This window comes from Perca flavescens, chromosome 10 (assembly GCF_004354835.1).
Source record: "Perca flavescens isolate YP-PL-M2 chromosome 10, PFLA_1.0, whole genome shotgun sequence".
Taxonomy (NCBI): Eukaryota; Metazoa; Chordata; class Actinopteri; order Perciformes; family Percidae; genus Perca; species Perca flavescens.
This window is the reverse complement of record NC_041340.1, coordinates 24,895,614-24,920,322: the sequence shown is the minus strand read 5'-3', so window position 1 is coordinate 24,920,322 and position 24,709 is coordinate 24,895,614. Positions and strand designations below refer to the sequence as shown.

The 24,709-nt window shown below is 42.9% G+C and overlaps 2 protein-coding genes across 3 annotated transcripts; both read right to left on the bottom strand.

Annotated features, from left to right (window-relative positions):
* Positions 1-1,391: 1,391 nt before the first annotated feature.
* sil1 (SIL1 nucleotide exchange factor) lies at positions 1,392-9,285 on the bottom strand. The gene is made up of 13 exons (XM_028589515.1): positions 9,246-9,285; positions 8,526-8,674; positions 8,108-8,199; positions 7,297-7,426; positions 6,543-6,648; positions 6,345-6,447; positions 5,072-5,143; positions 4,455-4,550; positions 3,442-3,563; positions 2,768-2,864; positions 2,392-2,556; positions 2,139-2,303; positions 1,392-1,843 (listed from the first exon to the last, which is right to left on the bottom strand). The coding sequence occupies exons 3-13, from the start codon at positions 8,192-8,194 to the stop codon at positions 1,646-1,648; spliced, it is 1,341 nt and encodes a 446-aa protein (XP_028445316.1). The 5' UTR covers positions 8,195-8,199; positions 8,526-8,674; positions 9,246-9,285; the 3' UTR covers positions 1,392-1,645.
* Positions 9,286-10,276: 991 nt separating this feature from the next.
* Positions 10,277-24,022, bottom strand: spdl1 (spindle apparatus coiled-coil protein 1). 2 transcript variants are annotated; one of them, XM_028589510.1, is made up of 14 exons: positions 23,849-24,022; positions 22,576-22,745; positions 21,945-22,121; positions 20,633-20,827; positions 20,011-20,160; positions 17,233-17,331; positions 14,561-14,671; positions 14,330-14,470; positions 14,084-14,190; positions 12,709-12,829; positions 12,450-12,516; positions 12,212-12,367; positions 12,019-12,088; positions 10,277-10,450 (listed from the first exon to the last, which is right to left on the bottom strand). In XM_028589510.1, the coding sequence occupies exons 2-14, from the start codon at positions 22,735-22,737 to the stop codon at positions 10,327-10,329; spliced, it is 1,680 nt and encodes a 559-aa protein (XP_028445311.1). In that variant the 5' UTR covers positions 22,738-22,745; positions 23,849-24,022; the 3' UTR covers positions 10,277-10,326. The 2 variants fall into 2 exon arrangements, with proteins under 2 accessions (XP_028445311.1, XP_028445310.1); XM_028589509.1 differs by having other exon boundaries at positions 22,576-22,778; positions 23,849-24,020.
* Between the last annotated feature and the right edge of the window lie 687 nt (positions 24,023-24,709).

Here is a 24,709-nt window from a genome sequence, read left to right as displayed (position 1 = left end):
GCGTAACTGCTCCGAAACGGCGGCGGAGTCATTAGGTTTCCATTAAAGTCAATGTGTGTATTTCCACCGGTTGCAGAACAGCTGCGTTCCGACTCCTCTGGATGTCAGTCATGGCTGCAGCCGTGCCGCAACAAATCTGGAACTGGTGGGTATTGACTGACGGCTCAGCACGCAGCAGACACGCAGCGGAGACGTGTTATTTATCTAGTGAAAATCTGGAGTTACTGGGGAACAGATGTTGTGTAGGGGTGTGCAAAAAAATCAAGTCACATTCGTATCTCGATTCAAGCTCTACCGATTCAAAATTGATTAATAGAATTCCAAAAATTTATCCATATGTATATTTTATGTCTACTGCAGTCACATGGGAAAAGTAACTACATTTACATACTGTGAATGAGAGGGGGAATGACATGCAGCAAAGGTCTGCAGGTCGGAGTCGAACCCGCTGCATCGAGTAAACCTCTCAGTTGATAAAGCCCACTTTACTAACTGAGCAATCCGGGCGCCCATGAATCTTTTTTTATTATTATTTTTTTTTTAATCGAAAATTTGTTTTTGAATCAAAAATTTGTTTTTGAATCAAAAATTTGATTTTGAATCGAATCTTGAGCCTAAAAATCAACATTGAATCGTGACATTTTCTGAATCGTGCACCCCTAATGTTGTTTAATCCCCCGCTCTGTTCTCTGTCCACACTAACAACATATCCTATAGCAGAACCGGAATTACTCTCTTTATATGCAGATGATATGGCCATTTGACCTGATCACAACTTCCAGGAAATTTCCCTGGAACTCAACATCGACAACTTAGACCAAGGAGCTGTGCTGTCAGAGACGAACACTGCGCTCACGGCACATGTTCCAACCCCACATAATGCCTGGGTCATTAATCAGGCCAGCAGAGTAACTAGCTCTCCCTAAACCCCCTGAAACAGAACTGTCCACCCGGCCAGGACTCGGGAAAGATCTACAATCACACAGGATCCAGCCATTCTTTCAGTTAGTGTCATCAGCCCCACAGAGTCCCGTTGGCATGTAAAAACTCCTTCATCACTGCCCCACTGCTTTTGCATTTTGCTGTTAAAACCTTGTTATTTTTACTTAAGTAACATTTTGAATTCAGGACTTTTACTTACATAACGGCTAATTTTTTGACTGCGGTAATATGATTTCTTCTATTAAGTAAAAAAAACATCCATAACTTCCTCCGCAGCGCTGTGGAGGAAGGTCTGGCTATGCGAGACTGGCTACGCCGGTCTGGCTATGCGAGACTGGCTACGCCGGAACACCAGAAATATTGGCAGATGCCACCAGACGGTGAGTCCTCGTCAGCCTGAGAGCCGATGGTCCCAGATTGACTAGAGGGGATACACAAACACCACACAATCATTTTTAAATTATCAATTTATTCTGAACACAAAATATCTTAGTGACAACCCTGGAAAAAGACATCTTTATTGTGATCCCCACCCTCGTCCAAACAATGGTCTAAGGCCACAGATGAAACCTTGGTACTGAAGTTCATACTGATGATGAAACAAGTGCTCCAGGTGTCTCCAGGGTCAGCCCGACATGCAGGAGACTCGTGTCTGGAGGAGTTTGTCCCTCTGTGGTCTGTCTAGAAGTCAGTGCACTCCTCATCATTTTATTTTGACTTGTAGAGCATTTATAAGTTCTACCATTTCTCCAAAGTAGCCATTCTCCTCTCCTACAATCATTTCTGACTGGACCATTTCCAGGTACTGTTCTCTGAGAGAGAGCAGGGAGCCCAGCAGAGAGCCGTCCGAGCGGTACTGATCCAAACACACAGGCGCCATCGCCAACAAGGCCCGCAGAGCCTGAGAGAACGACACACACACACACACACACACACACACACACACACACACACACACACACACACACACACACACACACACACACACACACACACACACACACACACACACACACACACACACACACACACACACACACACACACACACACACACACACACACACACACACACACACACACACACACACACACACACACACACACACACACACACACACACACACACACACACACGTTTAGCCAGACAAACACTGGTTGTGATTAGTGTCAATCATCTCCGATGAGTGTTTCCACCTTCTCTCGGTAGTCGTGCTCCGTGGACTCCAGCAACTGAGGCACCAGACTGCACCAGCCCTTCTCCCGCAAATCCCCCTGCAGTGACACGGCCGAGTACTGACGCAGCCGCTCCTCGTGGGCGGCGTCCAGCCCCGAGTCCAGGCCGGCCTGAGAGATCAGCTCCTGGGGGGAGCAGGACAGACGCCGTCAGAGTCTGCGGAAGGCTAAAGCTACTATGTCTCCCTCCCAAAACACACTTCCTTCACTGTACCTTCTCACTGATCATGTCGTATAACATGGTGACTATGCGTGTACGCAGGATTCCCCCCCCATCTGCCCTGAACAGCTCGGATAGGACCTGCAGCCCTCCATGGGACAGGAAGTGGCGCTGTGCGTAAGGGAAGTTACGTAAGAGGGAGGCCACTGCAAAGAGAACCTGACAGGAGGACAGCCACACACAGAGGAAACATTACAGCTGGATCCTCTTTGTGAATAATATAATAACAAGAACCATGTGCAGGTGTTAAATTGTGGGCAAATATATGTGTGCCAATGTGGTCTAGACAGGTGACGTCTATGTGTCTGCCTGAGATAAAAAGGGCAGTTGGCGTTCGGGTCGGATCTATAATTTAATACAACACAAGTACCTTCTTTGTGACTGGCAGTGGCTGTGCTGTGGCCAGCATGGTGAGGAGCGTCTGCAGAGCGCCGCTCTCCACAGCCTTCACCTGGACCAGCGGGTTACTGCAGGACACAAGACCACACCACATCATCATGGGACCTCTAGGCATCCTGCCACTCTTTGTGTTCAGGCACAGAGGTGGAAAGCAAAGACACTAAATCAATTTGTGGGTTGCCGTGTTGTGTTATTGATGCTGAATATGTGAACTATAAATCCGTGGGGTTACTGGCTGAATGATGCTCTGACAGCGGGTCACTTCTCTTATGAATAAAAAATAAATGCCCAGATAAGAAATGTTGAGAAAGGGAAATTAGACTTCACCAAACATGTAGACTCTTTTCTATGAAAGGACTTTCAAAAAAGGAACATTCCACTGATTTCACACTAAAGGTCATTTTACTGTCAGCCTGGAGAATGGCTGTTAGTGAGTCATCTGGTTTGTGTTGAGGTAAGTTTGAGACAGAAAAGCCTTTATCATTTCTACATGTCTGAAGTGTCTTCAGGCTACGGACATGTGTTTTGATTTACTCCATGTGAAACATTAACTCCATCCAATCCTGTGGTGATTTGCCGGACCTCTCTGATGTCATAATGCAGTTTCTGGATATGAACCATAGGCATGCAGTCAGCGGTTTGTACCTGGACACAGCAGATCCCAGGACAAAGGCACAGCTCTGCTGCATTCTGAAGTCAGAGCTGTTCAGACCTTCCAGCAGAAGCTGCAAACCCCCCATCGAACACAGAGTCTGGGCATTATCCACCTACACACACACACACACATACACATCCATCCCTCAACACATCTGGAAAGTTCAGAGCAGAGGTGTGTGTGTGTGTGTGTGTGTGTGTGTGTGTGTGTGTGTGTGTGTTAGAGGATGGATACCCAACCCGAGCCAATGGTACCCGACGGCTGGTACAGATATTCATAAATGATGTTTGGGTTCTGTTCGGGCTCAGTCACATCAGCGCGATAAGGTATTGAACATTTTCAATTTAAAACAGCTTATTTCTTGCCAGCAGCATCCTTGCCGTTCCAGCCAGCAGCAGTAGCAACTTCAGCGCTGCTGGCAGGACCATCGAGCAGAGGACAGCCTTGAAGCCATCCACCGTTGATGCAATCTTTTTTCTGCATAAGAACATGGATTAGCCTAAACTTTGATGGATGGATTATGTAAATAGATCCCATGTTGCAGTTTAGTAGCCGAGGAAAATGGTAAGAGTGATTTTCATTTCAGTAAGCTGCATTTGTGTTACGTTAATGTTACTTCGCTGGGGACCCTTGTGTTAATTTGAATTTCATTAATAGACCTAGCTCCACAGAACCTCTTGTGTGAATTTTTTGGATTTTGTTTTGTTAGCTTGGGCCATTTTTGGTAGGCCTATGTTAATTAAATTTCAATTGGCTATATGATTGGGCCCCTTGTGCGCGCCTGTGTTAACGTGCGCTCGTTGCCCTTGACATTTCCGAATGCCTTCCTACAGTTGCTTAAAGAAGCGGGCTTTCCACACAAACAAACGTACATGTTTCATTAGTATGAGAAAAAAATGACGGTCTCGGGTCAGGCTCGGACAGAAAAATGCGGTCCAATCTGCACTCTATTGTGTGTGTGTGTGTGTGTGTGTGTGTGTGTGTGTGTGTGTGTGTTTGTTACCTGATGCACCAGGTACTCCAGCTCCATCAGGACACTCAGTCTCTGCTCTGTAGTCGACTCACTGCTGTTAAAGCTCTCCAGCAGGCGTCTCATTATCTACACACACGCACAACTAATATTTACTATAAATCTTTTAATGCTGGAGGAGAATGGCCAAAGTGAAGTCTTGAAACAAAAACAGGTTCCGATAAGCATCAAACTTTTGAGGAGCTGCAACGTTTTTCTGTAGAGCTGCCCATTGTTTTATTGTTTTCAATAATTAAAATCTGGGAAAATATACATCAGTGCTATCGATATTTGTATTATTTACATAGACAAAATATTTTGGATAAGGATGCCTAAATGTGGTAATTAAATTTGTGTGAACAAGATATGCAGTCTGTCTCTGGTGGCAAACTATGGAACGAAATCCCTGTTTCTAAATCTCGTGTTTTTTGGCATTTCTTTTTTATTTCCAGCTGACATTATTTAAAAAGATGAGCATGTGTTTGATACCATCTGAGTAGTTCTGCTGGGCCGTGGGACGTGTCACCGGAGGTTTTCACTGACAATTACAAAAACTTAAAAAACTGGACTCTTGTGTTTTTTGTAATGCAACATGGCTTGCTGCGATGTACCTGAGCATCCGTCTCCACCAGCAGGTCCAGCTGAGCCATGTCCCTCTTTAGTTCCTCCAAAGGACGAAATGTCTTAGAGTCACACACACACACACACACACACACACACACACACACACACACACACACACACACACACTTTTAGTTAGAAATAAAAGGTGCACACAAAATAAGAATCATTACAAAGGAATCATACTGTGTATTGTGGTGGCAAATTTTATTTTAACCATTTGTTTAATGATATTAACCATTTGTTTAAAGATTGTTTTATAACGCCACAAGATTTAGCTTCTTCATGTGTAGATTCAAAAGACTCCAAGTGAAATAGTTGGCAACCGTGAACTATAGCCTAGAGAGTTATTTAGTTTTACTAGCCTGAATCTCCTCACATTGTTGTCTTTTTGCTTAGATAGAAATGGAGAAGGCCGATGACTGTTTACGACAGTGAGAACTACGTAGGTTTCTGCCTCCTGAGATAAACTGTTGTTTAGGCTAATGAAAAGAACAGGAGCAGAGGGGAAGGTGAGACAATGGTGTGACTGTTAATGATGTCTCTTTTCAACTATGGCCATACTAAAAGATACATTTGGAGGGGTGGCTTAACGGAGTTTTTTCACTATATAATGTTTGGATGTTTAGACTTTAGGTTGGAATGACATTTTCAGTTGTGCTGCGTGTACCTTTGAAACTGTGTTTTCTCTATTTGCAAATGTAAATAAATACTCAAAGACCAAACTTTGGTTTAATTCTCAAACAGTCGTTATTTGTTTTGATTTCATCATGAATATCACTAACTCTGCTGCTTCATAGGAAAACTTCCACAACAGTATTTCAAAAACATATCTCCAATATTGCTGATTGGTTGTTGATCTTCACGCGTGGTGGGAAGTTGCAGGTGGCGTTAGCAGCACCAGGAGGAGGCAGAGGAACACAGTTGATCTAGTTCCTTATTGCCAGACTCACCTACACAGCACTGAGTAAGGTGTGGCTACAGCACCTGTCTACTCTGGCACAGGGGTTTCTACTTCTTTAAACCAATCACAACTGTCCTGGGCGGAGCTAAGCCCTGATAGGGGACACACCGAGAGGGGAGGGACATTGTGGCGGATGTCAGACTGTATCTTGAAATGTACATCCATTGAGGCAGACTACATCTGACGACCTGTCTAACATGCTTCTGTCAGGATACAGTGACAGTTTCAGCAAATACGACAAAAAGTGATTTTTATTAAAGTTACCTGCTAGATCTTTAATAAACATGCCGTCCTATTACCTGCTGCTGATCTTTGCTTGCAGGGTTCATGTCCTCCTTTATCTTCTTCATGGCCCGTTTGAGCTCAGTGGGACTGAAGGAGGACCGGCTCTCTTCTGTCTCTCTGCAACACACACACACGCATACACAAACTGCTGAGAGGAGATTCAGACTGTGGTCACCACTGCTTCTTCGAAGTGTTAAAGAGGAGAGTCCAACCTGTGTTCCTGGGTCCAGTATTTTAGCTGCTCTTCTCCCAGTCGGACCTCTCTCTGACCCGTCTGCAGATTCAGCCTCACATGGGAACCTGCTGGCACTGCCTGGCCTACACACACACACACACACACACACACACACACACACACACACACACACACACACACACACACACACACACACACACACACACACACACACACACAGGTTATACTTTTGTACTTCATGGAGTGAGGACTGTACTGGTACACACAGTGTGCATTTGAACAGTCAAACTTTACAAAGGCAACCTAATAGGCAGGCGTGCACTGAGCACTGTGCTGAACCTTGCAGCTTCTACACAGAACACCTTCAGTACAGTATACCTGGCTGCATGGCTGGGCCACATGGAGAAAAATCACATATCACGATATTCTTGACCAAATATGTCAATATTGCAGGGATATTGAAGGGTCAATGTCGATATTGTGGCGATATTGTAGGGTTGATTGTTGGTGCTTTTACAAAATATTAACACAATGAGAGTTTAGATAGATAATCATCAGTAATGTGGATATAAAGACTAAGTGGGTAAAGGCAAATAAAAGAACCGCTAGAACAGTCTGGTGAGTTCAGAAAATTTCATCTCTTTACTGTAATGCAGCCTTTAAAACCAGGAAAAGACAACCCTTGTCATACTACAATATCCAAAATGTAAAACGATATCTAGTCCAATAAATGGATATCAATATAATATTGACATATTGCCCAGCCCTACCTGGCTGCAGAGTCTGCCACTCCTCAGTAGGCTGGACCACCTCTAAATCTCCTTCATCTTCCTCCACCGTCACCTCCTCCTCTTCATCACCTCCTCCTGTATTCTCCATCACAGCTAAGGCAGAGTCAGACTACCCCACACACACACACACACACACACACACACACACACACACACACACACACACACACACACACACACACACACACACACACACACACACACACACACACACACACACACACACACACACACACACACACACACACACACACACACACACACACACACACACACACACACACACACACACACACACACACACACGTCTATTTGGTGCACAGCTTTCTAGAAGAACATTTGCTTTTAATAAGACTCTATTCATTATGCACGCCTTGGATATTACTTTCTAGGACTGTTGCACCTTCCCTCTTATGGTCTTGGATCAGTATAAAGAAGATCTAACTTCTTTTTCAGTGTTGGAAATCGTACTGTATCTCATAAGCACAGTTACAAAGAGCCAAGACAAAGGCAGGCAGGCAGCGTACTGTATCTCATAAGCACAGTTACAAAGAGCCAAGACAAAAGCAGGCAGGCAGCAGTCTTGTTCTGTGTCTCTGTGTGTGATCAGGGAAGTCAGTGTACTTCAGGAAGACTGGACTAGTTGGACTACACATAGAGAACACCTTCCAGTGGCTGCAAAGGCCACCTTGTTGCATGCTCTGTCCCCACTCCACTCTAAACGTGAGGACCTGTAGTAGGACCCAATCTGTGTAGGACATGAACAAGGACAGAATGCAGTAGAACTCACCTTGTGTCCGCGGGTGCTGTGTCCGCAGTGCAGCAGCAGTAGCAGCAGGAGAGCCGCTCCTCCGGCCCTGCTGGACATCAGCTGCATGGGGACTGAAACACACAGAGACACAGCTCTCACCAGGCCCCATTCATTAATGCTCTGTTTTAGTGTCGCCCTGTTCTGCACGGCCAAAGGTACACGATGACACTATAACTCTATTTGTTACTTTCATTTGACTCGTTGTGTTAGCATTGGCTCCTGCTGTGCTCTGCATGGCAGCTACATGTATGAATCAGCAGGTGTCAAATGGATTCTTAAAGAGGCCAGATTTTGAAATGAGTTTAGCCCATGTGAGAGGACCCTCCCGGACTGATAGAGTTCTAACGACGGCGAGCTGCCGGTAACGGGATATGGTGTCCCTTCTGGTCCGCATTACCTCAACTGTTGAGCGGATGAGGACAGAAGCTCGGAGTCCTCCCAGGTAGGACGGTTCATCTGAAGGCTGCTGGCACCTCACTCAGCTCCCATTGGTCCACGTCGCTCTTCTTCTTCTTCTTTTTCAACAGGGAGCACCACTGCCACCAGCTGGTTCGGCGTGGTAACAACACAACATAACATAATATGTATAATATCCAATATCCAATATCCCATCTGGCTCTTTAGACATATTCAGGGTCCATACGCATTTTAACCAATTTTTTCGGCAAATTTCCATGACTATATGTTCCTGAAAATGTCAGTCGACATTATACTAGAATAAAATCTGTGTTAAAGTTTACCCTCAGTAACTATAAAATGAATGACAATTTATGTGGTTCATAATGGGATTCATAATATTGCTCTCCGAATAGAACGTTGAGGTTAAGACGACGTGAAAATAATTTTATTAATGACATATTAGTATGTTGTGTTAAAACAAATTCCATGACTTTTCCAAAACTTTCTGGGTCTTTTTAGGTTTCCAAAACCTTTCCAGGCCTGGAATTTGCATTTTTCAAATTCCATAACTTTTCCAGGTTTTTTCAAAACGTATGAATCCTGCATATTGCTCATAATATGCTTTTTGGCTTTTTCATTTTGCTTTATTGTGTTCTATCGCTTTTTTGTGCACGTTATAGGTTTACAAAGTGAAAAAGTCCACCCCAAAGGGACTTACCATCTCCAACAGAAAACACTGTTCACAAACTGCTCCAAACAGCTCTATTGTAGTCCAGCCTTTACTTCCATGACGAACGTGCGTCACTTTGTAACACGCCTAGCTGCTAGCATGGCATGCCCTTAAACCATGGATGTATTAAGAGAACCTCAAACTCTGCTTCTGACCAGACTGTGTATTATACAGTCTATGCTTCTGACTAGGTAGTAGTCCTTACCTAGCTACTGCGCATGTGCAACTCCCAACAAAGATGGAATAGAAGTGTGATGCCTCACTCTGTAGCTAAAACAGACAGCTCAAAATTAAACCATGTAAACCTTTTCGGATAGAACCTCCAAAATACAATTATGAACCTGAAAATGAGCACAATACGTGAGATACACCAGACACAGGTCAGCATACATATTATTACGGTTTCCTTCCTGTGACGGAGGAGGCAGTCTCTCTAAATGAGGGACGTCATGCCGTGGAAGGAGACTAGATTGTTTATTACTTTTTAAATATTTTTCCAAAACACGTCCAGTGCTGAGATGTCTTATGATTTACCCTGATAGGTTGTAGTATCTATTATGTTGATGAGAGAGGTTAACAGACATATGATATGTTGACTCATCAGCTGTGCCTGCCGTGTCTCCACATGGTCTGCAGGTTCTTCTAGTCTCAATATGAAATGCAGCTGGAGTTCTGACATGGACGTGTTACTGGAGCAGCACAGAGCTGGGCCAAAGTCTCAATAAAAACAAAATCCTTTATTTACAGCGGACATATTTATTCACATTTCTCAGACACATTGACATTGTTTAGGTGTTCTTAATACAAAGAGAACACCAGGGTCTCTATTGTGTACTTAAATGTAAAGTTAATCATTTGTAAAAGTAAAGTTAATCATAATGTTCTCCCAGTCGTTCAGGGCCCGTCTCTCACACACACACACACACACACACACACACACACACACACACACACACACACACACACACACACACACACACACACACACACACACACACACACACACACACACACACACACACACACACACACACACACACACACACACACACACACACACACACACACACTACTGCTGAGCACACTGGTTCTCCATGCTGCTGTTGGAGCTCACATGGATCACCTCCACTGTTGCACGTGGCTTCTTTCTTCTCTCCTCTCTCTGCTTCTGCTGCTTCTGGAGGTTCTCCTCGCTGAGGACACAATCACAACACACACAATCACTCAATATATAGCAGGATTTTACAAAGTGTTTCTATTGCTCCGTGAACACCAAAGATGTCATTACCAGGAATCTAGTGTTGTTTTAGTCAATAAAAATGCAGAGTTTTGTTGATTGTTGCGGGCAAAAATCCTTGATTATGCGGCACGTTTTCTTAAAGAATGCAATGGATTATGCGGGATATTTATGCAATTTTATGCGATGAAATTGCGGGATCTTGCAAAAATTGCGGGAACTTGCAAAAACTGTGGTTTAATGAAAAAGAGAAAAAAAAGAGATTCCAACACCCTGCTTTTCGATGATGTTCACGTCGCGTAATTACGTCACTTCATAATGTTCCCATGGCATGAAAATGGCTGCTCTTGTGTAAAGTAAACTCAACATTTTTCAACTTTCTGCTGAGATATGACTTTTTTTGCAACGAAAATGCGGGGATTATGAAATCATGCAAGCCCCGCATATTTTGCGCGGAAATTGGCAATTTATGCGGCAAAAGTGCGGCATATTTGAAAAAATGCGGCCCCCGCATAAATATGCAGACTTTGGCTGATTATGCAATCACATAATCACGTTTTTCTGGAGGGACTGTTTAACGGTGTATCTTTAAGAACTCTAAACAATGAGAATTCCAATGAGAGAAATATCCAGTTTGAAGAATCATTCCTGTGAGGCCACAGAAACTGTGGATACATGTGGGGGAGCAGCCAGCATCTCTGGGGCCCTCTGTGTTCGACTGTAAAGTCTTTGTTTTCTTTGTGTTTTCATGTTGGAAGTATGCCTGGACAAAACAACCACACTAAACCCCAATGTGTTCTTCTACAGAGCAGCCGGACGCATCATGAACTCATGTCCATGAAGAGAGACGAGATGTCCTCACTGGTGTCTCCAACTGACCCAGCACCAGCAGCAGAGAACAAAGCCTGGGAAAACAACTCTCCGCTCTGCATTGACTTGTACTGTGTGAAGGTGCCTCCACGTTAATTCCGTCTGCTTCGGTCTTCCGATCCCAAAAACTGAGCTTTTATGGAGACAAAAGTGGATACAGACGTGAGGAATCAGCAGAGAGAATTGAGAGACTGTGGGACACTAAGCTTACGTTATGTAGTGTTAGCTTAACTTACAGATACATAGTTAGTTAAAACTGACATTGAGATATTTAACTTGGTACAAAATGCTTGCTGCAAACGTAACATCCAACATATTGTTAGCTTGGTGTCAGGATCCCACAGTCTCCCCATTCTTTCTGCTGATTCCTCACATCTGTATCCATATTTGTCTTCATAAAAGCTCAGTTTTTGGGGTCAGCTGCTCATAAACATTTAAGTTAGTAAATATAACCACACAGCAGCTTTTAGACATGTTTCTGTTGTTTGCTAGCAGATGGAATTGAAGAGAAGGCGCCTTTACGCAATACAAGTAAATTGAGAGTGGGGAGTTGTTCCCCGAAACCACCCCCCCCACACCCGGTGGGCGTGGCTTTCAGAGTATGACGTGCTCTGTCTCTATACTGACCTGGGGGGGAATCACAGACATACTGACCTGTGGGGGGGGATCACAGCAGCCTCTTCTTCGCTGATCTTCACAGTCTTGGCCGGCCGCGGCTCAGGCTCTGAACACACAACACAAAATGATAACAGCTGAGTATTGAACACTCTGCTGTCTGTGTGTGTGTGTGTGTGTGTGTGTGTGTGTGTGTGTGTGTGTGTGTGTGTGTGTGTGTGTGGCAGCTGACCTCGTGCGGCGCTCACAGGATCCGCTTCAGAGTCTGCAGTCATCTCCACGGCAACAACGTGCCCTCCCTTGTCAGGCGGGGTTTCTTCAGAGGAGGGTACCACGTCAACAGGAAGCTTCTCTTTCCTTCTTATGTGCACCACATGTTTCTTGGCCTCTAGAGACAACCATGGCAATGTTACGGGCACACAGTGAGAGACAGCAGAGGCACACCATGGCCCACGTCTTTCTCCACTCACCTTTGGGTTCGTACTTGTGCTGCAGTTCTTCTACTCGCAGCTGCAGTTTGATCTTGTCACTCTGAGTCTGCGGCAGGGAGCCAAACACATACACTCACACTCAGTACACAGTGTGTCTGTTGTGAAATGTTAACACAATCACTAACTACAGCTGAATGGCCCCATCTGTCAGAGGTTGAGTTCTAGATCATTGTGTGTGTAGTAGTTGAACACAAATCCCCAGGGTGCCAACACCATGAATGGCGGTCAGAGCTCTCACCTGTTTGAGCAGCTGCTCAGAGGAGAAGAGTTTCCTCTCCAGCTCTAAAGCTCTCTGACTCTCCGACAAAGATTTCATCCTCTGAAGGGAAAGCTCATCTCCCAGACGCTCTGCATCCTTACTAAGACACACACAAACACACACACACTGAACCCAGGAAAAACTGCAATTCTTTGGATTTTACTGATCTTTTTTGATTTTCTATGGTGAATTACGAGATTGAATAAGTGTACCAAATTTTCAACTGTATATATTTTTTTATATATTACTTGCCTAACCAGTTAAAGAAGCATCACTTAATACAATGACCTGCTGATTAGGGCTGGGTTTGCAGTACCTGTACCCTTTAACTGACTCTGATACCAACAAAGCACTTCATTTGAAATAATCCTTACACATTTTATGCATTTATTTTTCCCCAGATGCCACAGCCAGGTAGTACTGTATCGCCATACTTTTGAACGCTTTGGCGGCATCTTGGCACACTGAACTGCCAACTCAGTCACATACATGACGCTGGACTCCACCTATCCACAGACTGTTAGGGCTGTAGCTGCTGCAGCAGTCCCCAACCAATCACACGTCACATTAAATCAAAGAACGCTTGCTGTGATTGAAAAACCAGACAAATCTTTTTTTCTAGATCTGGGTCCAAAAAGGATGGAATGAAGAATCGTTTGACTGGAGAAGTTTGTATACTATATATAGCTTAAAGGAATGGAGCTTCCGGATGAATGAATATGTGTTAGGGCTGGGCAATATATCAATATTATATCGATATCGTGATATGAGACTAGATATCGTCTTAGATTTTGGATATCGTAATATCGTGATTGGCATAAGTGTTGTCTTTTTCCTGGTTTTAAAGGCTGCATTACAGTAAAGTGATGTACTTTTCTGAACCTACCAGACTGTACTAGCTGTTCTGTTATTTGCATTTTCCCCACTTAGACATTATTTATTATCTAAAATCTTAAGTGTGAAGATATTTTGTTAAAGCACCAATTGTCAACCCTAAAATATTGCCGCAATATCGATATCGAGGTATTTGGTCAAGAATATTGTGATATCTGATTTTCTCCATATCACCCAGCCCTAATATGTGTGGAAACCAGTGACACTGTATAGTTTAGTTTGTCCCATCACCTCTGTGTACACTACTTCTCTGCTTGGCTCGCTGTCTCATATGTGTTGTCTGTCTCTGCCTTCTTCTTCTGTGTGACAATTTATGAAAGATGCTAATATAGCAGACTACAGGGGCTTAAAGCATCAAATGGTTTAGGTAGCTTTTGATTTCTGCTACATTACAGTTAAACAAAGTGTTGTGAGAAGGGAGAGTGAGAACAGATGTGCCCAGATGTCTTGTTACACTCACACAGAGTTGTTGAGCTTCATCTTCAGCAGGTCAGTGTAGTAGGTTTCATCTTGGCCGTCAGCGCTTTGTGCTGGAGCAGGGTTAGCTGGCTGAGCCTTCAGCATCATCTGCACACGCACACGTCAACAATTCAATTCTGTTTCTTCCCCACTTCATGTTGAGCCAAATGCAAATCAAAAGGATCATTGTTTTATCATCCTGAGATTTGATATTTCTTGTTCATCCTGTTGATATTGTAAGACTCACCTCCATCTTCTCCAGCCTCTGCAGTTTAGTCATCAGATTTTGGATGTCTCCGTTTTTCTCCAACAGCATGGACTGGAGCCTCTCCAGCTGAGCAGGGTCAGCCCTGGAGCCCTGCAGCTGCATCAGAGTGGCTATCTGGACCTGCACAACACATACACATCAACGCTGTCGTCCAGGTTCCGAGCAGACAACAGTGCACATTTACAGCCTACGCAACACACGGTACAGTACCTTCATACGCTGCAGATGCTGTTTGCTGAAGGCGTACTGTTTCTGCAGGGACACATACTGGACCTTCATACTGATGAGCTGTCTCTCCATCTCAGCACGCTTATCCTCCAACTGCAATACCAAAAAACACGTGGATGTTAGGGGTAGAACGGTTCATGTATTCGTATTAAACCGAAACGGTACCGGCATCATGTTTCGGTGCATGAATTTACACAGAATACACGGTATACAAATAAATAAAACTTGTGTGCAAATTAATTAATGTAATGCGGAACTAAAGTTAGATACGCGGGTTCTTTAGGGACACCTAATCTGTAGCCCGCGCCTTAGCTCTGAAGCTGATTGGCGCGCTGCCTATGTAGTAGGGCTGTAGCATACACTAATCTCACGATACGGTACGATACACGATATTCGGCTCACGATACGATATATATCACGATATTCAGCCAACGATACGATTCGATATAATTCGATACACTTACATCATTTTCTGAAAGATTTAAAGGGGACCGAGTGATTTTGATGACATCTTGTGAGTGTTCCATTTACTTGGATTTAATTAATTGAACTGAAAACATCAATAACACAATATATGTCCCTGACTGGACAGAGAGTCTACAGCAGGGATCATCAACTACATTTTTTTCAGAATTTTTCTAAGCACTCTGGCGGCCGGACTTTCAAATAAAATAAAATGAATTTATACCTAATACGCCTATTCTTTTTCACTTTCTTACTGAATTAATGCTATTTTTTATTTTTTTTTTTTACATGTATTAGTGTGAGCAAACTCCTAAAAAACATGGAAACTCCCTAATGATAACTGGCTCTTTAACTAGAAAAAGATCTCAGACTAGGAGGCAGTTCACTGAGGAGTGATGGATAAAGTCTGTGATTATGGAAAAATTATTGTAGTATGCAGCATCCTGATTGGTGGAAAATGCTTGCAGAAAGAAAGGCTGTTGTCAGGTAAACATGTCACTGTCAAAGAGGCTGAAGCAAAAAGTTGAAGTGGAAAAGCCAAAAGCCCAGCTTTAATGATGAATGGACTGATAAGCAGGCTATGTACTCGTCATGTATGCCTCATTTGCAATGAAACGATGTTGTTGCAAAATAATACAACCAGCATCATCATCACTGAACATAACGATCGCGTCATTCACGTGCATATTAAGTAGCTCCAGATTGTTCGCTCCAGCGGAGAGTTTGGTTTGTTCAGCCAGCAATGAGGTTTACAAGAATTTGTCAACATTTCCAGATTCCCGGCAACCTAAGATAAACAGTTAGACTACAAACCGACAGCTTTTGTTTTAGCTTGATTGTAAAAATTCGCTATTTGCAGAGTAGAGCTGTGTTTGCGTAAAACAGCGCGGTGGACTGAGCAGAGTGAAATATCGCTTTCTACATGTTTATGCCGGTCTACACAGGTGAGTGCATTGATAAGTATTGACTTTCTACTCACAAAGGTTTAATTGTAGCCTATTTACAGAAAAGAGACAGCGTGAGTTCATCTGCCCCAGCGGCCGTTGGTAACTCTGTATTGTTCACATTCAGGTGCTGCGTGTTTTAACCTTTAACACACACACACACACACACACACACACACACACACACACACACACACACACACACACACACACACACACACACACACACACACACACACACACACACACACACACACACACACACACACACACACACCTCGGCTCAGCGGTGTGTGTGTTTTAAACGCACACACATCTCAGATTTTTGTAAGGTCGACGGTCCAGTGAGTGAGTCAGGGAAAGCAGCACTAAGGATGAGTATGGCGACCCACAAGAGCTAGAGGACCCGCCGGCCTCTTTAAGACCCCAGTCAGTTACAGTAGTACAGACGAGAGAGGGGTTGGATAAGACGAGGACTGTGTGTCGGCGTTGTAAAAATGCCTTCTGCATTTTTTATTTGCTTTTCCCTTCATTGTACCGAACCATGAAGCCTGAACCGAGGTATGAACCGAATCGTGACTTCTGTATACCGTTCCACCCCTAAGGATGTATGTGTGTGTACTCTGACTTGGCATTTCATATAAACTCTAAAATTAAATTAGTTTAGCTTGTACTGCTGTTCTTAGCTGTATAACATGAAGTTACAGACATACCTGCAAACTCTGAAGGGCTGAAAAAGGTGACACATGATACACCCCCCCCCCCCTCCCCTCCAAGCAGCTGCACACTGTCATACGTTCCTCTACAGTGAAATACAGACAAACATTTACACCGTTGTCAGCATTTTAACCATGTTTACTCCAGCTGTTAGTTAACGATAGGCTAACGTAACTTGCTGCCAAGTGTAGTGTTAACTAGCGTGACATGCGGCGATGTTTAGGGTGCCTCTAACCTCCGTTTTCGGAGCATTAGAGAGAAGCGCAGGCATTTCAGTGGCACCGAAATCCGCGTTGCAATTTGGTCTGGTAGCCAACAGTCGTTAAGGCACTGGTGCCATATTAGCACTGGGTCTCGGATGACATTTTCCCATTCAAAACGGTGATTTTTGCCAAAAAGCGACTAGTTTGCATGTATGTACAGAAAATTATTGAGGCTGGGTAGAACAGTTGACTCTAATTTGGTTTTCTACGTCAGCAAAGACAGAGGCTTTTTTGCTGTTTGTTTGCAGCACAGGGTGGGGTTTACCTCAGCAAACAGAGAGTTCCCTTTGCTGTTGGGATCCTGGGCCTGCTGTAGAACCTGGTCCAACTGGATCTGGAGGTCCCGGTTCTCCCCACGAGATTTCTGTGGAGACAGAAATGCAAAGACATAAGGAACGAGCATACACAGACACCAGAGAAGGGGACTCGAGTCTGAGACTCAGACTCGAGTCTCACAAACAGCTGACTTCAGACTTGACTTGCGACTTGACCCAAAAGACTTCAGACTTGACTCAGACTCGAGCTTTAAGACTTGTCAATACAGTTTTCATGCAATTATTGCTTTTTAAATCTAAATTTATTCAGGTATTTCTATTTTCTTTTTTATTGGCGCATAAACGTATGATGAGCTGCGTGTCCCCGCCCTTTGCTATGTGCGCACACTCACATATCAAAAAATGCATCGACTTTGGCAACACCAAGTCCTCCCGGAGTTGTGCCTTTTGTCATTAGTTTTGCTTTCAATAACTTTGTGAACAGTTAAGTAAGTGGCAGCGAACAGCTACATGCAAGGTGTGTGGCACCAAGATAAACGATGCCGGATCAACAACGTCGAACTTCATCAGGCATCTCAAAACGCACCCAGATAGGTCAGTCACCTGCTAATGTGAAAGATACAGTACAGGTCAAAAGTTTGGACACACCTTCTCATTCAATGTGTTTCCTTTATTTTCATGACTATTTACATTGTAGATTCTCACTGAAGGCATCAAAACTATGAATGAACACATATGGAATTATGTACTTAACAAAAAAGTGTGAAATAACTGAAAACATGTCTTATATTTTAGATTCTTCAAAGTAGCCACCCTTTGCTTTTTTTGATAACTCTGCAAACCCTTGGTGTTCTCTCAATGAGCTTCATGAGGTAGTCACCTGAAATGGTTTTCACTTCACAGGTGTGCCTTGTCAGGGTTAATTAGTGGAATTTTTTCCCTTATTAATAAAAAAAAGCAAAGGGTGGCTACTTTGAAAAATCTAAAATATAAGACATGTTTTCAGTTATTTCACACTTTTTTGTTAAGTACATAATTACATATGTGTTCATTCATAGTGTTGATGCTTTCAGTGAGAATCTACAATGTAAATAGTCATGAAAATAAATAAAAAAAATGCATTGAATGAGAAGGTGTGTCCAAACTTTTGGCCTGTACTGTACGTTAAATTTAGCAAATATCATCAGTAACAAGCTAACCATCGCAAAGTGTTGTGTTAATGCTGGGAACAGGCAAACTGTATCTTTATAGTTGCATCCATATGATGTGACAGACTTAGGTTAATATTTCACCAGGTCCGAGGACTTGGGGGGGATGTGTTAAGTAGCATAAGATTAGACTATACAATGTCCTAAGTTGGAGACCCAATGTAAGTTCTGGATGTAACTAAATTAAGCTAGCTCCATTAAAGCATACGTGATATTTTTCCCGTCACAAGTTCACATCCATTCTTGGCTACAGTGTCCACATTTTATTTTAGAAAAGAAAAACATGATAGAAATGTTTAGTTAGAGCTGGGCAATATATTGATATTATATCGATATCATGATATGAGACTAGATATCGTCTTAGATTTTGGATATCGTGATATCGTAATATGGCATAGGTGTTGTCTTTTCCTGGTTTTAAAGGCTGCATTACAGTATAGTTATATAATTCTCTGAACTTACCAGCCTGTTGTAACTGTTCTATTATCTGCCTTTACCCACTTAGTCATTATATCCACATTACTGATGATTATTTATCAAAAATCTCATTATGTAAATATTTTGTGAAAGCAGCAATAGTCAACACTACAATATCGTTGCGGTATTGATATCGAGGTATTTGGTCAAAAATATTGTGATATTTGATTTTCTGCATATCCCCCAGCCCTATGTTTAGTATTACTTTAGCTATTCCCCCACCAGAACACTACACATGACAGTTGTATGCAGATTTTATTAGTGGCAAGCAAAATAATTTCCCATACCAAAATGTTGAAAAATACAGTTATGAAACTGAAACAGAGTTCTTAATTTGTGTTTCTTCAGATTGCATTGCAGTAGACCCCATCAAGTTATCCTAACTGATTTTGATACTGTACTGTATGGATGGTAGCTACAGGACATACTTTGAATTCATAAGATTTAACAATACAGTGTTAGGGACGGATCAGATGGCCAGAGACTTGACCTTGCCCCTCAAAGACTTGACTTGGACTCTAGCTCAAAGAACTGAGACTCGACTTGAACATCCAAAATATGACTTGTGAACATCTCTGACACACACAGAGACATGGGGACAAAGAGAGGTGCAGACAGTGGGTTTACGTGCCCTTAGTCATTTCACGTAGCAATGCATCCTCGTATTCTAAATAATTCCATCAAATGAGCACATTTGTAAATCCCCTTCAACGGTCAATGAAGCCAACTGTTTTATTACTGGCAGAGAGATGGCTTGGAACTAATCTATCCTGTGGTTTCTTAAAACAGATCTAAGAAGGGGCAGGAAAACTTCCCTCAGAATAGAGCCACTTCTGGTGGTTTGAATGTATTAATATTGTTATGGAGTTTGCTAGAGAGCTTTATGTTGCAACAAAGTAAAGCTGCTCTTGTCCTAAAGGTTTTCTTTTCTGAGAATCCAGAGACATACCAAGGTTCAACATCACTTTATACATGAAGAATTTAACAGTTTCAATGGCCTGTGTTGATTAAACTTGACTACCAAAAGCATATACAGTTAATGCGCACACAAGCACAACACGGACCAAAGCTGATGATGTTTACCTCCAACGCATTAAAGCAGGAAACGGCCTCTTTCTCTCGCTCCTCTTTCTCCTCTGTGATTTGCTGCAGGCGGCGCTGCAGGCTGCAGCTGCTCAGCTCCAGCTGCTGCTCTCTGTACCGACACTCCTGCAGCGTCTGCTCCAGCTCCACCTGGCGCACATGCACGCGCACACACATTACTCATACAGCTGCAGCTGATACTGGACACCAGGGCTGCACCATATCAGGAAAATATGCAAGAAAGTTGGTGAATATTTCAATAACAATATTATTTGTGATAAATAAACAATGTTAAAATGTTCTGCTGCTAAAATAAAACTGATTGTTAAATTTTTAAAATTGAAGTGAATGGGATGATAGATACATTTGAAAGTGCAGTTTTCTACTGATACGGTCTTTTCACTGACTCAAAAATCCCTGAGAGTCTTTTGTGATGTTTACGTTTATTGCACAAGTAGATATTGCGATGAGGATGAAGAAACAATTGATTGTGCAGCCCCAATGCTGAGATCAGGTTGGGAAAGAAGCCACAGCAGATTAGGTAGGCTATTAAGATGACATTCTCAATGAATAGCAGTAGCTGTACAAGAGAACACACTGTGTTTAGCTCCGCCCCCCTCACCTTAATGTTCTCCAGATCCATGATCTTCATCTGCACCTCCATCACCTCAGACGTCATGGAGTTCTGGGTGTGTTCGTTCAGAGCTCGCAGCTCGTCCATCTTGTTGTTCAGCGTCTCAGTCTGCAGCTTCAGTTTGTGTTGCAGCTGTTTCTCGTTCAGCTGGGACTCCTCTAGTGCTGCCTGCAAACTCATCACCTGGGAGCGCACACAGGAAGACACCTGGAGCATTACTGGATGGACTCCTCCATATGTTGCACTGATCTCACACACACGCACGCATGCACGCAGCCAAAAAATGTGAACATCGACAACTTCTCAGTACCTCCCCCCTTTCCGCTAAAGCCCCAAACGGTCTCCTAAGCCCGTCCTCCCACAAGGGAGAATGAATGTGTGTGCATGAGCAGTGATTGACACGCAGTTATGCGTTAGGTGTTCATTTCTAAGGGGATGGGAAGGACGACTACCATTTTTTTTTTAGTAGTCTACCCATAGACAAAACAATTAAAACGAAAGAAAACGTCATTCTTAAATCGTCACATACAATTTGACTGTTCAATGTAGTGAAATTTAATTACTGTATTTAACCCAACCCAAGCATTAGGAGCAGTGGACAACTACATACAGCATCCAGGAGTAACTTGGGGTTCAGTGTCTGGCTCAGGGACACTTTGAGCCTGGGATCAAACCACCAATCTTGTGGTTGAGGGGTGACCACTCTACTTCAGAGCCACAAGCTGTATTATTTAATTTTTATGTGTGGCCCACTGGCACTGTCTTAGAGAAGTCACAGCGGCATTTGTGTTACTCAACGCTGCATTTATGGATTTCACATCCAGCAGACAAAGAGCTTCATTGTGTGTCATGTTTGTGCCCTTCTGATCAATAAAGCGGGATTAATGCTTGCTGTGTGCCTACGGCAGCATTTTTTATTTATAGTTCAGCAGCTGACTTCACCCATCCTATACTGTAGCAACACTACAAAGATGTAACATATTACGCTTTCATTATATTCCACAGTAACGGTTTACAATCTCTTATTGACTGTGATACAAAGTGTCATGGAGAAAGCACATACTTATAAAATAGGACACTACTGCAGTACAATCCATGTTTACATTTATTCATTCATTCCTTCATAGAGGGCGGGTAATGCAGTGCAGCGTTGGGCATTGAGAAACGCCGGATGAACAAAAGTAGTGTTTGATGGAAGGTGCAAGTCACAGCAAGAAAAGCACAGGTTTTACTGATAATACTAACGATGGCTCTGTTGTGTTGAGCAGTAACATCTGTGCTGCACCTCCTGATGCTGTACCTTGTTGTTGAGCTCACGGAGCACTGTGCTGTGGCTCCTCTCCAGATTCACTTGTTGGTCCTCCAGCTGCCGTCTATGCTGCTTCTTCACACAGTCGTAGTCCGACCGCAGCGACTCCAGCATCCGGCTCTTTAACTCCACTTCCTTTTGAAGGGAGTACTTGTCTTGCTCCAGGGCCTTTGACACAGACACATACAGAGTCAGAGTCAGATTCAGAATCAGGGCTCTAAGACTGCAGGCAAAAGTGGCCCAAATCTGATTTTTGTTTTGGGTCAAGTGACTAGGTGAGACTTCTTCAGAAGTAGTGTGAACACTTGTGAACACTCTTGCCCAGATCACATTTTTTTTCAAATCAGATTTAGACCACTTCCATATTTGGTCCTGAATCAGACCCAGGTCGGATTTTTTTCAATGCAGCCACAGTGTGAACAACCAGGGCAGATTGATTCAACTTTTACGTCAATCTACATCGACATTTGTCACAATTATAAGCCAGCGGGAGTTAGCCCTAACAGTGGTAACACTGGGGGGAGTGGCAGAATGTTCACAGACCTGGAAAAATAAAGGTCAAAGCAATGCATGGCTATGGTAAGATGTGGGTCAGCCAAGCCTCTAGAGTGCAGTGTCATACCTCCAGCGCGTTGGTCATCTCCACTCTCTGCTCGTGTAGTTGGCTCTGCAGTTCCGTCTGGTGGTTGAGGACATCCAAACCCGCCTGGGCCGCCTGATGGATCAGCTCTTCTTTCTCCCTCAGCTGGGTCCTCAGGCGCTGGATCTCCTCTTCTGCTGCCATCTGGAAAGCTTTGGAAAACCTTCAGTACGCTCTTTCTATGCCTATGGAGAGATATTATTACATATCTATTCTTTAAGTGTGGTGTGTTTTAATTTGTCATTCATTAGTCAATTGGTCAACTCACTGCAACATTTTAGTTTTGATGTTGAAATGTTTGTTTCTTCCCAAAGAATTTATTTTTTGGAAGTTATCAGCGCCTGTCATCGTATCTTATGTGCAGGTCGTCTGCGCCACACAGATGCTGAAGCGTTTTTATGAAATTAATTACATTTTATTTATAGTACCAAATCATAACAATAGTTATCTCAAGACACTTTACAGATAGAGTAGTTTAATTTATTCAATAATTTAGCGTTACACCTGATACACTGAAGAAGCTTCAGTTACACATCATTTGTGTAGCTAACGTTTATTTTATTGGTTCAATTGACAGGGTCATTGCAGCTCCTTGGATGTACCAGAGTTAGAACACAACGTTATGGTCTCTGTTGAGAATACTAGCTAACACTGCAGTATAAAAACGCATTAGGACACATTTAGTGTATGCGTTTATGTGGTGGGTACATGATTGTTTAATTCATGGTTTCATCTGAGCTCCAAAAGTCTGTTGTCTTTGTGTCCAACTAACGTTAAATAACGTAACGTTACAGGGTAACGTCAACGGTTCTTCTGAAACAAAAAAAAAAAAAAACACAAACTGTCACCAACTGATCTAAAGTTACGTTAGAAATCGGCGAAACAGACAGACAACGGAGGGTTTATGTTGATGAAATATTTAGGGTATATTTTCCAAAAATCCAGTCATTGTGTCTCAATGATTAGAGAAGGTAGACTTTGTTTAAAGTTGGTTAGGGTTAGTTTAGGTGATTTATTAGGTTTATAATTAAGGACACTGTATGGGGAATTTGGGACACTAAACTGCATATTTGGTATCCATATTTAGCTTAGCTAACGTTAGCTAACGTTAACCATGTCCACAACGATGGCGCTTGTCCAATCGAGAAGTGTCATTATATAAGTTACTCTAAAACAGCAGCAAATTAATTTATATCGGCAATGGCTATACAATGGACAATATGACGAGAATAACAAACATTTTAGTTAACGTTACCTTGTCAGTCGCCAATCAGGTCAAACCGCCACCCGTTTGAATATCCAGCAAGCAACTCCGTGAACTATCGCGACAGGCTCGCCCAACGAGAGTTGGTCCTGATTGGCAGGAGGCAGGAGCAGTTGAGTCACAGGCTGTAATTTTCTTTAACTGTCTATGGAAATGTCCATAGACAGTATAATTTCTGATGATGAATGGCTTCAACAGAGAGCATTTTCCTTCTAGTGCAGGGGTGTCAAACTCAACTTCACTAAGGTCCACACTTGGAAATAAGAATCACATCAAGGGCCAGACATGTAGTTTGTTGACATGCTTTTATTTAATCGAAGTCAAACATATTTGACTGTATTATTGCATGTCTCATATAGCTTTCTCACTTAGTTATGTAGACATAAAGCCCCAAAAAAAGTTCCTTAGCCATCATAAAGCAATTATTGCAAATCAAGCAAAACAATGATTAATTTTTTTTACAGCAACCTGTTTCAGTCTTAATACAATAACTCTCTGCTTCTGTGGGAATTCCTGAGTCTCAAATTTGGCAAATTGCCCGGATCAAAACTTGCGAGGGGCCGGATTTGGCCCGCAGGCCTTGAGTGTGACACGTGTTCTAGTGTATTTCCATGTGAACAGAGGCAAGATGAGCTATGACTGCATGATTCAGCAAGGGACTGGAAGATACGTTTATCAAATGTGCTGTTTGTGACACAATGGGCCCTGTTGTTTTATTAACTTTCTATCTGAAGTAAATGTAGCTTAGTAAAATACTTTAATAGACTGGGTAAACCCAGCCCGATTTGCCGAGCTTGGTCTGGGGATAGCCAGACTAATACTTTAATTTAAAATGTGGCAATTAATGTGTGT

Bases quoted from the DNA above. Each gene is read 5' to 3' on its own strand.
- sil1 (XM_028589515.1), bottom strand. From the start codon at position 8,194: ATGCAGCTGATGTCCAGCAGGGCCGGAGGAGCGGCTCTCCTGCTGCTA. The intron at 6,649-7,296 runs GTAGGGCTGGGC...GTGTGTGTGTAG, and splicing joins GTGGCAGACTCTGCAGCCAG to GCCAGGCAGTGCCAGCAGGT. The intron at 3,564-4,454 runs GTAACAAACACA...GTGTGTGTGTAG, and splicing joins TGGAGTACCTGGTGCATCAG to GTGGATAATGCCCAGACTCT.
- spdl1 (XM_028589510.1), bottom strand. From the start codon at position 22,737: ATGGCAGCAGAAGAGGAGATCCAGCGCCTGAGGACCCAGCTGAGGGAG. The intron at 17,332-20,010 runs GTAAACATCATC...CTGTCTCCACAG, and splicing joins CCTGCTTTAATGCGTTGGAG to AAATCTCGTGGGGAGAACCG. The intron at 14,672-17,232 runs GTAAACCCCACC...TTGGTATTGCAG, and splicing joins GGAACTCTCTGTTTGCTGAG to TTGGAGGATAAGCGTGCTGA.